We start from the raw sequence: 12,580 nt of genomic DNA on the forward strand, positions 1-12,580 counted from the left end.
AAACATTTTATAGGCCAAACATTTTACAGACCAAACATTTTACAGGCCAAACATTTTACAGGCCAAACGTTTTATAGGCCAAACATTTTACAGACAAATCATTTCACAGGCCAAGCATTTTACAGACCAAACATTTTACAGACCAAACATTTTACAGGCAAAGCATTTTACAGACCAACATGGGACAGGAGTTAGGGCAATAGAAGTGATGATACAGATGTCATGTCATCTCTCTGTTTTCGTACTGGGATCAGGAGAGAGTGTGTGGACATTACAGTCTTTCTATAGTCTATCATGGACTATATCCTATGGTGAGCTGACATCACCTGTTTATTGTATTAGTCTTTCAGACATACTCATACTTTATCCTACGGGGAATCATGTTTTGTGAGACAGACAGACAAGGTCTCTCTGTTATTATAGCAGAATGAATGGCTGTCTTCATCAGGCACTTCTGTTCTGATCTGTGTTTTTCCCAGATTAGATATTCTGGCATATTAATCATGACGCATTGTCATTCACCTTATGTCGCGCATTATGGAGAAACAGAGACTGACACAGACGTACCAAATGGCATCCTATTTCCTACACAGTGTACTTCTTTTGACCAGAGCCTTATGGGCCCTGATCAAAAGTAGTGCACTATATATGGAAAAGGGTGCCTTTTGGGATGAAACCTAACACTGCCTTGTGCTAAATGTCACCTGGTCCCCCGCAAACAAATGACAACAATTTTTTATTTTACTAGGCAAGTCAGTTAAGAACAAATTCTTATTTTCAATGACAGCCTAGTGGGTTAACTGCCTGTTCAGGGGCAGAACAACAGATTTGTACCTTGTCAGCTCGGGGATTTGAACTTGCAACCTTTCGGTTACTAGTCCAACGCTCAAACCACTAGGCTACCCTGCCGCCCCGATCCTAGATCCTAGATCAGCACTACTAGTCGGAGATACTTTATGGGCCCAGGTGTACGTTCGTCACCCAGGTGCACGTTCGTCACCCAGGTGTGCGTTCGTCACCCAGTTATGTGTTCGTCACCCAGGTGTGTGTTCGTCACCCAGGTGTACGTTCGTCACCCAGGTGTGTGTTCGTCACCCAGGTGTACGTTCATCACCCAGGTGTGTGTTCGTCACCCAGGTGTGTGCTCGTCACCCAGGTGTACGTTCGTCACCCAGGTGTGTGTTCGTCACCCAGGTGTACGTTCATCACCCAGGTGTGCGTTCGTCACCCAGGTGTGTGTTCGTCATCCAGGTGTGTGTTCGTCACCCAGGTGTGTGTTCGTCATCCAGGTGTGTGTTCGTCACCCAGGTGTGTGTTCGTCACCCAGGTGTGTGTTCGTCACCCAGGTGTACGTTCGTCACCCAGGTGTGTGTTCGTCACCCTGGTGTACGTTCGTCACCCAGTTGTGTGTTCGTCACCCAGGTGTGTGTAAGTCACCCAGTTGTGTGTTCGTCATCCAGGTGTGTGTTCGTCACTCAGGTGTGCGTTCGTCACCCAGGTGTGCGTGCGTCACCGAGTTGTGCATTCGTCTCCCATTGTGCGTTCGTCACTCAGGTGTGTGTTCGTCACCCAGCTGTGCGTTCGTCACTCAGGTGTGCCCACGCTCAGAGAAAGGGCCACAACTCGCCCTCTTTTCTCCTATGTCTCTAAGGACCTCATCTTTCCTTCAGTGTGATGATGTGGTCATGAAGATGGGGAGCAACAATAATTATCATAATAATATAATTAAGCATAGCCCCTTTACCCCTACCTACATGTAAAAATGACGTTGACTAACCTGTACCCCTGCACATTGACTCGGTACCGGTACCCTCTGTATATAGTCTTGTTAATGTTATGTCATTTTCTTGTGTTACTTTTTTATTTTATTTTATTTTTTACTTTAGTTTATGTAGTAAATGTTTTCTTAACTCTATTTCTTAAACTGCATTGTTGGTTAAGGGCTTGTAAGTAAGAATTGTATTCGGAGCATGTGACAAATACAATTTCATTTGATTTGAAGAGATAAGACCCAAGGGGGTGTGTCATATGGCCAGTATACCACAGCTAAGGCCTGATCTTAGTGCCTGGACACCGCCCCTACACGGAACCCAAACCGGCTGCGCGAGTGCGCCATCGTGCATACATTTATTTTGTCCCCCTACACCAAACGTGATCACGACACGCAGGTAAAAATATCAAAACAAACTCTGAACCAATGACATTAATTTGAGGACAGGTTGAAAAGCATTAAACATGTATGGCAATTTAGTTAGTTAGCTTGCACTTGCTAGCTAATTTGTCCTATTTCGCTAGCTTGTTGTTGCTAGCTAATTTGTCCTGGGATATAAACATTAAGTTGTTATTTGAAATGCACAAGCTCCTCTACTCAGCCAATTAATCCACACATAAAACGGCCAACCGAATCGTTTCTAGTCATCTCTCCTCCTTCCAGGCTTTTTCATCTTTGAACCTTATATGGTGATTGGCATCTAAACTTTCATAGTATTACCACGACTACCGGCAAAACATTTAGTCTTTCAATCACCCACGTGGGTATAACCAATGAGGAGATGGCACGTGGGTACCTGCTTCTATAAACCAATGAGGAGATGGGAGAGGCAGGACTTTCAGCGTGAGAAATAGAAAGGAGTTCTATTTTAGCCTGTGGCATCGCAGACACTCGTTGGCGCGCAAGAGCAGTGTGGGTGCAATAATTGAATAAAATGGATTTCAAAATGGATTTTGCGATGCTCAAGCACGCGACGTGTCCGGTCTGGTCAGCATGTTAGCCGTGGTATATTGGCCGTATACTATAAACCCTTGAGGTGCCTTATTACTGTTATAAACCTGTTACCAATGTAATTAGATCAGTAAAATAATTTATGGGGTCACCCCCGTGGTATACGGTCTGATATACCACGGCTTTCAGCCAATCAGCATTCAGGGCTGGAACCACCCGGTTTATAATAATATATACGCCATTTAAAGTATAAACCACTGTAGTAGCCTACTGTAGGTTGTCTGCTCTTAAACTCACTGTGTCAACAGACCAGTATGCTGTACATATCCACCAAGGGTATTCACTGGCCGTGGGGAGAATATCATCTGTATTACTTGAAAAACACATTTCAAACACTTGTAGAACCGCTCATCTAAAGGCATGATCCTGCACAATATACTTAGGCTCATACTACTGTAAAACGTGATTCCCCAAAAATAACTTGGGTAAGTACTGAGCTCAGTGTGGTAACTAACCAGGGTGTGTGTTTGTGTGTCTCCAGGTGTTCAACACCTACTGTAACGAGGACTATGACAGGAGGAATGAGGAGGTGGACCCGGTGGCCTCGTCAGCAGAGTACGAACTGGAGAAGAGGGTGGAGAAACTGGAGCTGTTCCCTGTAGAGCTGGAGAAAGGTAGGAAGACCTGGGGACGATCCCAAATAGACCCATAAAACCATATCCTATATAACCCTACCCCATATAACCATATCCTATATAACCCTACCCCATATAACCATATCCTATATAACCCTACCCCATATGCACTATCCTGTCACTCCCTACCCCATATGCATTATCTCTTCACTCCCTACCCCATATGCACTATCTCTTGTCTCTCTACCCCATATGCACTATCCTGTCACTCCCTACCCCATATGCATTATCTCTTCACTCCCTATCCCATATGCACTATCCTGTCACTCCCTACCCCATATGCACTATCCTATCACTCCCTACCCTATATCCACTATCCTGTCACTCCCTACCCCATATGCACTATCCTGTCACTCCCTACCCCATATGCACTATCCTGTCACTCCCTACCCCATATGTACTATCCTATCACTCCCTACCCCATATGCACTATCCTGTCACTCCCTACCCCATATGCACTATCCTGTCACTCCCTACCCCATATGTACTATCCTGTCACTCCCTACCCCATATGCACTATCCTGTCACTCCCTACCCCATATGCACTATCCTGTCACTCCCTACCCCATATGTACTATCCTGTCACTCCCTACCCCATATGCACTATCCTGTCACTCCCTACCCCATATGCACTATCCTGTCACTCCCTACCCCATATGCACTATCCTGTCACTCCCTATCCCATATGCACTATCCTGTCACTCCCTACCCCATATGCACTATCCTGTCACTCCCTACTCCATATGCACTATCCTGTCACTCCCTACTCCATATGCACTATCCTGTCACTCCCTACCCCATATGCACTATCCTGTCACTCCCTATCCCATATGCACTATCCTGTCACTCCCTATCCCATATGCACTATCCTGTCACTCCCTATCCCATATGCACTATCCTGTCACTCCCTACCCCATATGCACTATCCTGTCACTCCCCACAGTGGTTCCTCCTTTAAAAGTTGTGAGTTTACACCGTGGGACTTAGAGGTCATTTGTGGTTGAGTACGGTACCCTGCGTCACCACTTCAATTGCTCCAGACCAGCGCAAGGGGGAGTTAGAGGACTTTTTATGCTTTTGGGTCCTACTGTGTCTCTAACTGACAATGAGTGGGTGACATACACCTAAATAGAAACTGATAATTGTGCACAACTTCAGTATTACTTACTAAAACTGTTGTTACACTAAGGTACACAAAAAAAACGGGTTAGGGTTAGCTAGTGTCTGCAGGGTTAGGGTTAGCTAGTGTCTGCAGGGTTAGGGTTAGCTAGTGTCTGCAGGGTTAGGGTTAGCTAGTGTCTGCAGGGTTAGGGTTAGCTAGTGTCTGCAGGGTTAGGGTTAGCTAGTGTCTGCAGGGTTAGGGTTAGCTAGTGTCTGCAGGGTTAGGGTTAGGGTTAGCTAGTGTCTGCAGGGTTAGGGTTAGCTAGTGTCTACAGGGTTAGGGTTAGCTAGTGTCTGCAGGGTTAGGGTTAGCTAGTGTCTGCAGGGTTAGGGTTAGCTAGTGTCTACAGGGTTAGGGTTAGCTAGTGTCTGCAGGGTTAGGGTTAGGGTTAGCTAGTGTCTGCAGGGTTAGGGTTAGCTAGTGTCTACAGGGTTAGGGTTAGCTAGTGTCTACAGGGTTAGTGTTAGGGTTAGCTAGTGTCTGCAGGGTTAGCTAGTGTCTACAGGTTTAGGGTTAGGGTTAGCTAGTGTCTGCAGGGTTAGGGTTAGGGTTAGCTAGTGTCTGCAGGGTTAGGGTTAGCTAGTGTCTGCAGGGTTAGGGTTAGCTAGTGTCTACAGGGTTAGTGTTAGCTAGTGGGTTAGGGTTAGGGTTAGGGTTAGGGTGTCTACAGGGTTAGGTTTAGCTAGTGTCAGCAGGGTTAGGGTTAGCTAGTGTCTGCAGGGTTAGGGTTAGCTAGTGTCTGCAGGGTTAGGGTTAGCTAGTGTCTGCAGGGTTAGGGTTAGCTAGTGTCTGCAGGGTTAGGGTTAGCTAGTGTCTGCAGGGTTAGGGTTAGCTAGTGTCTGCAGGGTTAGGGTTAGCTAGTGTCTGCAGGGTTAGGGTTAGCTAGTTTCTGCAGGGTTAGGGTTAGCTAGTGTCTGCAGGGTTAGGGTTAGGGTTAGCTAGTGTCTGCAGGGTTAGGGTTAGCTAGTGTCTACAGGGTTAGGGTTAGCTAGTGTCTGCAGGGTTAGGGTTAGCTAGTGTCTGCAGGGTTAGGGTTAGCTAGTGTCTACAGGGTTAGGGTTAGCTAGTGTCTGCAGGGTTAGGGTTAGGGTTAGCTAGTGTCTGCAGGGTTAGGGTTAGCTAGTGTCTACAGGGTTAGGGTTAGCTAGTGTCTACAGGGTTAGTGTTAGGGTTAGCTAGTGTCTGCAGGGTTAGCTAGTGTCTACAGGTTTAGGGTTAGGGTTAGCTAGTGTCTGCAGGGTTAGGGTTAGGGTTAGCTAGTGTCTGCAGGGTTAGGGTTAGCTAGTGTCTGCAGGGTTAGGGTTAGCTAGTGTCTACAGGGTTAGTGTTAGCTAGTGGGTTAGGGTTAGGGTTAGGGTGTCTACAGGGTTAGGTTTAGCTAGTGTCAGCAGGGTTAGGGTTAGCTAGTGTCTGCAGGGTTAGGGTTAGCTAGTGTCTACAGGGTTAGGGTTAGCTAATGTCTGCAGGGTTAGGGTTAGGGTTAGCTAGTGTCTGCAGGATTAGGATTAGCTAGTGTCTGCAGACAGCTAGTTGTTCTCTGCGGCTTCCTTGCGATGGGTAACAATGTTTCGAGGGTGGCTGTTGTCGATGTGTGCAGAGGGTCCCTGGTTCGAGCCCAGGTAGGGGCGAGGAGAGGGACGGAAGCTATACTTTTACATATGCATGCAAGCACACAAACACACGGCATGCACTCCCCCCCACAAACACATACAGACACTTGTCATTGTATAACTCCTGTCTCCTCTCTGCCAGATGATGATGGCCTTGGTATCAGCATCATAGGGATGGGAGTGGGTGCTGACGCCGGTCTGGAGAAACTGGGAATCTTTGTCAAGACTGTCATTGAGGGCGGGGCGGCTGAGAGAGATGACAGGTAAGAGCTTTCTGCTTCCTGAGTAGGTACCAACTCAATCCATACACACAAGTGCACATACACAGACAAGTGCACACTATGCGTTCTGACATTGCTCATCCATATATTTATATATTCTTAATTCCATTCCTTTACTTAGATTTGTATGTGTTGGGTATATGTTTTGAAATTGTCAGATATTACTTGTTAGATGTTACTTCACTGTTTGAGCTAGAAACACACGCATTTCGCTACACGTGCGTGCAATAAAACACACACACACACAACCAGGGAGCGCGATCCCCTGAATCCTATCTGCATTATCTAACACTGAGCCTCCCAGTCCCACCTCACACCTTGCTAAAAATCTGATGGTGAATATCTCTTGGTTAGAGATTTAACATGAGACTGTGATAGAGAACAGAGAGGTCTAGCTGGCTGCCCTCAGGGGTGCTGTTGAGGGCGGAAAGATGGGAAGCGCTCTGTGCTCAGAATGCAATTTCCTTTTCATCATTAGGTCCCTGCCTGACTGTCAGCTGGTTATGAGTGGTGCTTAATTAGTCGGTGTGTGGATTCCAAATACACCTTAATTCCTACATAGTAAACTACTTTTGACCAGGGCCAATAGAGTAGAGTGTCAGTACAGTACATTAATCGATACTATTGGCTCCCCTTTAAGGCTGTGTGATTGTTTCACGACCCCTTGACCAATGAAATGTTTTCAAAATAGCTTGTCATCAAAACTCTTCAGTCCATTGGCTCTCAATGTTGTCCGTTAAACCCTGTATCTCCACCACGGCTCTTGAAGGGAAGCCAGGGTTGCTATGTCTGTGGTTTTCCTGCATTTTGGGCTACCTTAAAAGCAATGTCGTGGGTGAAAATGTATTGTAAGTTACCTTGTGTTATTATGCAATTATTAATGGCCATGTTTCGTTAATTCAATTGGAAGTTATCAAAGCTCTGTCGCAATTGCCGACCAGTTGTTAGAACGCATTAGATTGACGGTAAAAGTCAGTCAGATCAATAAAATAAAAGTTAAGAAACACTGGCTGTTGTTGACAAGCATATTCAGTTCATATACATATTATTAATATTTAATTCAGTGATTGAAATTACGATCTCATCCTCAGTAGCCTATTCCAGCATGCTATTGGAAAACACAAGCATTTCTTACCCCGAAATCACCAAGCTATTCATGTTGAATAAATGAGTCTGTTAATTTGAACTAAGCAAGCTGCTAAATTATTCAGTTTACATCTTGCCTACATTTTGTCTAGGCTACTGTAGATTATCCTGAAATGAGATGTTGGCCTATCAGGGGCTATAGGCTACATGCATCTATCTAAGCAAACCATGGCAAAATTGATTTACAATTCTAAACCCAGATGTTAGTCTGTAGCCTATTGAAATGACAAGTCAATCTCGCAAATGGGCCATTTATAACTGTTTGTAGTCTTAACATCTGGTTTGTGGTATTTGGCCAATATACCACGGCTAACGGCTGTATTCAGGAAATCGGGTTATGATTAGGAACAGCCCTTAGCCGTGGTATATTGGCCAAATAGGGAAAGGGAAGGGGGGCACCTAGTCAATTATACAACTGAATGTATTGAACTGAAATGTGTCTTCCACATTTAACCCAACCCCTCTGAATCAGAAAGGTGCGGGGGGCTGCCTTAATCGACATCCATGTCATCGGCGCCCGGGGGGGAACAGTGGGTTAACTGCCTTGCTCGGGGGAAGAATGACTGATTTTTACCTTGTCAGCTCAGGATTTGATCCAGCAACCTTTCATATACCATGCCCTCTCGTGCCTTATTGATTAATCATAGCAGTCAGGTGAGTTAAATTGACGTCCATTGATGGAAAATGATCTGGCAAGTTTAATAATAATCTTTTCTCTTGCAACAGAATTAGTTTATTACGTCATGTCATAGTTGGCAATAATTATTATTTTGATGAAAACCGAATTTTGATTCTAACTTCGTTACTTCGATATTCCTTCTTAATTGGCTCCATAATATTATGGAAAAAGGGTTTATTTTATAAATGTCTTTCAAAGTCTTTCAAGATATGGTTACCCTCTGGTTTGTATTGTCATTGGATCAACTTAGTCCTTTTTGAACAGACTAAAGATTTATCTATTTGACAATAGAAATAAAGTATTTCCTGATTTAACACCAGCAAATTGCAAATTACCCAACAGCAATTTACCCAACACTATGATTGGAAACTAATGTTGGTGCAGCCTACTGTTATTTTATTAGTTTCCTATTTATGTTATCCATAAGTGTCTGGTATGGTCATTTCTTATTTAAAAAGGAGGGTAAAATATCCCTGGACTGTCCATATTTGAAATGTGTAACCAAATTATCGGAGGAATTGAGTTATTTGTGCCAGAAGGGAGTAGGTCGGAATCAAACCAACGCTGACCCGGATGGCTTTATATGTCTGTGTTGAAGACAGTGGTCCTAACTGCTAGATCACCAAAGGCCACGATTGAACTCAATTTTGACAGTTCATTCGTAACCATAGGATACACTCAACACTGTATGGTGTAGCCTAGTGAATACCAATATATATATATCTTGTGTCATTAAGCTAAATAAAACAACGGTTGTTAATGTGTAGGGCTGCATTTCAGATCTTTGTTGCAATAATAGGACCTAGGCTTAGCGTTTGAGCAAGCTAGAGAGAATATTATTTTGATAGCAAGCCTGATCCCAATGACACGACAGCCCCCGCATGGAAAGAGAACGGCTTATTTTCAAGAATCATTTGAATTTCCTGATGCCACAGGAAAATTCTCCGCAACAAAAGAGTAATCAAGTTAAGATCCGACATCCGTTTTTGTGTCCCAAATGTATTCTCTACAAAGTGCACTACTTTTGACCAGAGCCCTATGGGCCCTGGCCAAAAGTAGAGCACTAAATAGGGAAGTGAATAGGGTGCCATTGGGGACACAGACACTTGATAACCTTGTGTCCTCTGTTGACCAAAGTTGCGTTGGCTCACAATCCCTGGGCGCTAGCAGGCAGCGCTAGCTACACATCCTGTCAGGTCCTAGCTAACGCCTTGATTTGAATAGGGTTAGGCAATAGTGCTGCTCCACTATTGTAATGGAGAGTGGTTGCCTCAAGACAGTCTTGCACTGTATTCAGTCATTTACTTCCTGGTCTATGCTGACCATATCTCGCTATGTATTTCTATGTATTTCTCATGCCTGCTTCCTGTGTGTTCTCTTCAACATCATCAGTTTGATCATCGGCAATTGCATAATTTCTGAACACAGTTTCAAAACCAGATTATGAAATCCCCTGATTTAGATGACATATTTTCTATGCAACCATTACCATTCTAATCACTCTGCATAGTGCCACACCAGTGCATAGTTTACTACTGCACAGTGGATCCTTAAGGTGTTTTCATAACTGTGGGGAGCGATAGAGAGAGAGGATAACGGTGAGGAACTATAGAGAGAGAGGATAACAGTGAGGAACTATAGAGAGAGAGGATAACTGTGGGGAACTATAGAGAGAGAGGATAACAGTGAGGAACTATAGAGAGAGAGGATAACTGTGGGGAACTATAGAGAGAGAGGATAACAGTGAGGAACTATAGAGAGAGAGGATAACAGTGGGGAACTATAGAGAGAGAGGATAACTGTGAGGAACTATAGAGAGAGAGGATAACTGTGGGGAACTATAGAGAGAGAGGATAACAGTGAGGAACTATAGAGAGAGAGGATAACTGTGAGGAACTATAGAGAGAGAGGATAACAGTGAGGAACTATAGAGAGAGAGGATAACTGTGGGGAACTATAGAGAGAGAGGATAACTGGGGAACTATATAGAGAGAGCGATAACTGGGGAACTATATAGAGAGAGGATAACTGGGGAACTATATAGAGAGAGGATAACTGGGGAAATAGAGAGAGAGAGGATAACTGGGGAACTATAGAGAGAGAGGATAACTGGGGGAACTATAGAGAGAGAGGATAACTATGGGGAACTATAGAGAGAGAGGATAACTGGGGAAATATAGAGAGAGAGCGATAACTGGGGAACTATATAGAGAGAGGGTAACTGGGGAAATATATAGAGAGAGCGATAACTGGGGAACTATATAGAGAGAGGATAACTGTGAGGAACTATATAGAGAGAGGATAACTGTGAGGAACTCTATAGAGAGAGGATAACTGTGAGGAACTATATAGAGAGAGGATAACTGTGGGGAACTAGAGAGAGAGAGGATAACTGTGGGGAACTATAGAGAGAGAGGATAACTGGGGAAATATAGAGAGAGAGGATAACTGGGGAAATATAGAGAGAGAGCGATAACTGGGGAACTATATAGAGAGAGGATAACTGTGAGGAACTATATAGAGAGAGGGTAACTGTGGGGAACTATAGAGAGAGAGGATAACTGTGGGGAACTATAGAGAGAGAGGATAACTGTGGGGAACTATAGAGAGAGAGGATAACTGGGGAACTAGAGAGAGAGAGGATAGCTGGGGAACTATAGAGAGAGAGGATAACTGTGGGGAACTATAGAGAGAGAGGATAACTGGGGAACTATAGAGAGAGAGGATAACTGGGGAACTATATAGAGAGAGAGGATAACTGGGGAAATATATAGAGAGAGGATAACTGTGAGGAACTATATAGAGAGAGGATAACTGTGAGGAACTATATAGAGAGAGGATAACTGTGAGGAACTATATAGAGAGAGGATACCTGTGGGGAACTATAGAGAGAGAGGATAACTGTGGGGAACTATAGAGAGAGAGGATAACTGGGGAACTATAGAGAGATAGGATAACTGGGGAACTATAGAGAGAGAGGATAACTGGGGGGAACTATAGAGAGAGAGGATAATTGTGGGGAACTATAGAGAGAGAGGATAACTGGGGAACTATATAGAGAGAGGATAACTGGGGAAATATAGAGAGAGAGGATAACTGTGAGGAACTATATAGAGAGAGGATAACTGTGAGGAACTATATAGAGAGAGAGGATAACTGTGGGGAACTATATAGAGAGAGAGGATAACTGTGAGGAACTATATAGAGAGAGGATAACTGTGGGGAACTATAGAGAGAGAGGATAACTGGGGAGCGATAGAGATAGAGGATAACTGTGGGGAACTATAGAGAGAGAGGATAACTGGGGGGAACTATAGAGAGAGAGGATAACTGGGGAACTATAGAGAGAGAGGATAACTGTGGGGAACTATAGAGAGAGAGGATAACTGTGGGGAACTATAGAGAGAGAGGATAACTGGGGAACTATAGAGAGAGAGCGATAACTGGGGAACTATATAGAGAGAGGATAACTGTGGGGAACTATAGAGAGAGAGGATAACTGGGGAAATATATAGAGAGAGCAAAACTGGGGAACTATATAGAGAGAGGATAACTGGGGAAATATATAGAGAGAGCGATAACTGGGGAAATATAGAGAGAGAGCGATAACTGGGGAACTATATCAAATCAAATCAAATTGATTTATATAGCCCTTCGTACATCAGCTGATATCTCAAAGTGCTGTACAGAAACCCAGCCTAAAACCCCAAACAGCAAGCAATGCAGGTGTAGAAGCACGGTAGCTAGGAAAAACTCCCTAGAAAGGCCAAAACCTAGGAAGAAACCTAGAGAGGAACCAGGCTATGTGGGGTGGCCATATATATAGAGAGAGGATAACTGTGAGGAACTATATAGAGAGAGGATAACTGTGAGGAACTATATAGAGAGAGGATAACTGTGGGGAACTATAGAGAGAGAGGATAACTGTGGGGAACTATATAGAGAGAGGATAACTGTGGGGAACTATATAGAGAGAGGATAACTGGGGAACTATAGAGAGAGAGGATAACTGTGGAACGATAGAGAGAGAGGATAACTGGGGAACGATAGAGAGAGAGGATAACTGGGGAGCGATAGAGAGAGAGGAAGACACTGGGGAACTATAGAGAGAGAGGATAACTGGGGAACTATAGAGAGAGAGGATAAATGGGGAACTATAGAGAGAGAGGATAACTGTGAGGAACTATAGAGAGAGAGAATAACTGGGGAACTATAGAGAGAGGATAACTGTGGAACGATAGAGAGAGAGGATAACTGGGGAACGATAGAGAGAGAGGATAACGAT

At 44.2% G+C, this 12,580-nt stretch overlaps 1 protein-coding gene across 5 annotated transcripts in view; it reads left to right on the top strand.

The window, feature by feature from the left end:
* LOC109907205 (neurabin-1) overlaps nt 1-12,580 on the top strand; it is a 100,643-nt gene that overhangs the window by 32,517 nt on the left and 55,546 nt on the right. For all 5 annotated transcript variants that reach the window (XM_020505037.2, XM_020505040.2, XM_031795159.1 and 2 more), the window contains exons 3-4: nt 3,264-3,396; nt 6,332-6,452. In XM_020505037.2, the coding sequence (XP_020360626.1) occupies nt 3,264-3,396; nt 6,332-6,452 (254 nt within the window). The remainder of the gene's footprint in view (nt 1-3,263; nt 3,397-6,331; nt 6,453-12,580) is intronic.

Source organism: Oncorhynchus kisutch, linkage group LG17 (genome assembly GCF_002021735.2).
Source record: "Oncorhynchus kisutch isolate 150728-3 linkage group LG17, Okis_V2, whole genome shotgun sequence".
Taxonomy (NCBI): Eukaryota; Metazoa; Chordata; class Actinopteri; order Salmoniformes; family Salmonidae; genus Oncorhynchus; species Oncorhynchus kisutch.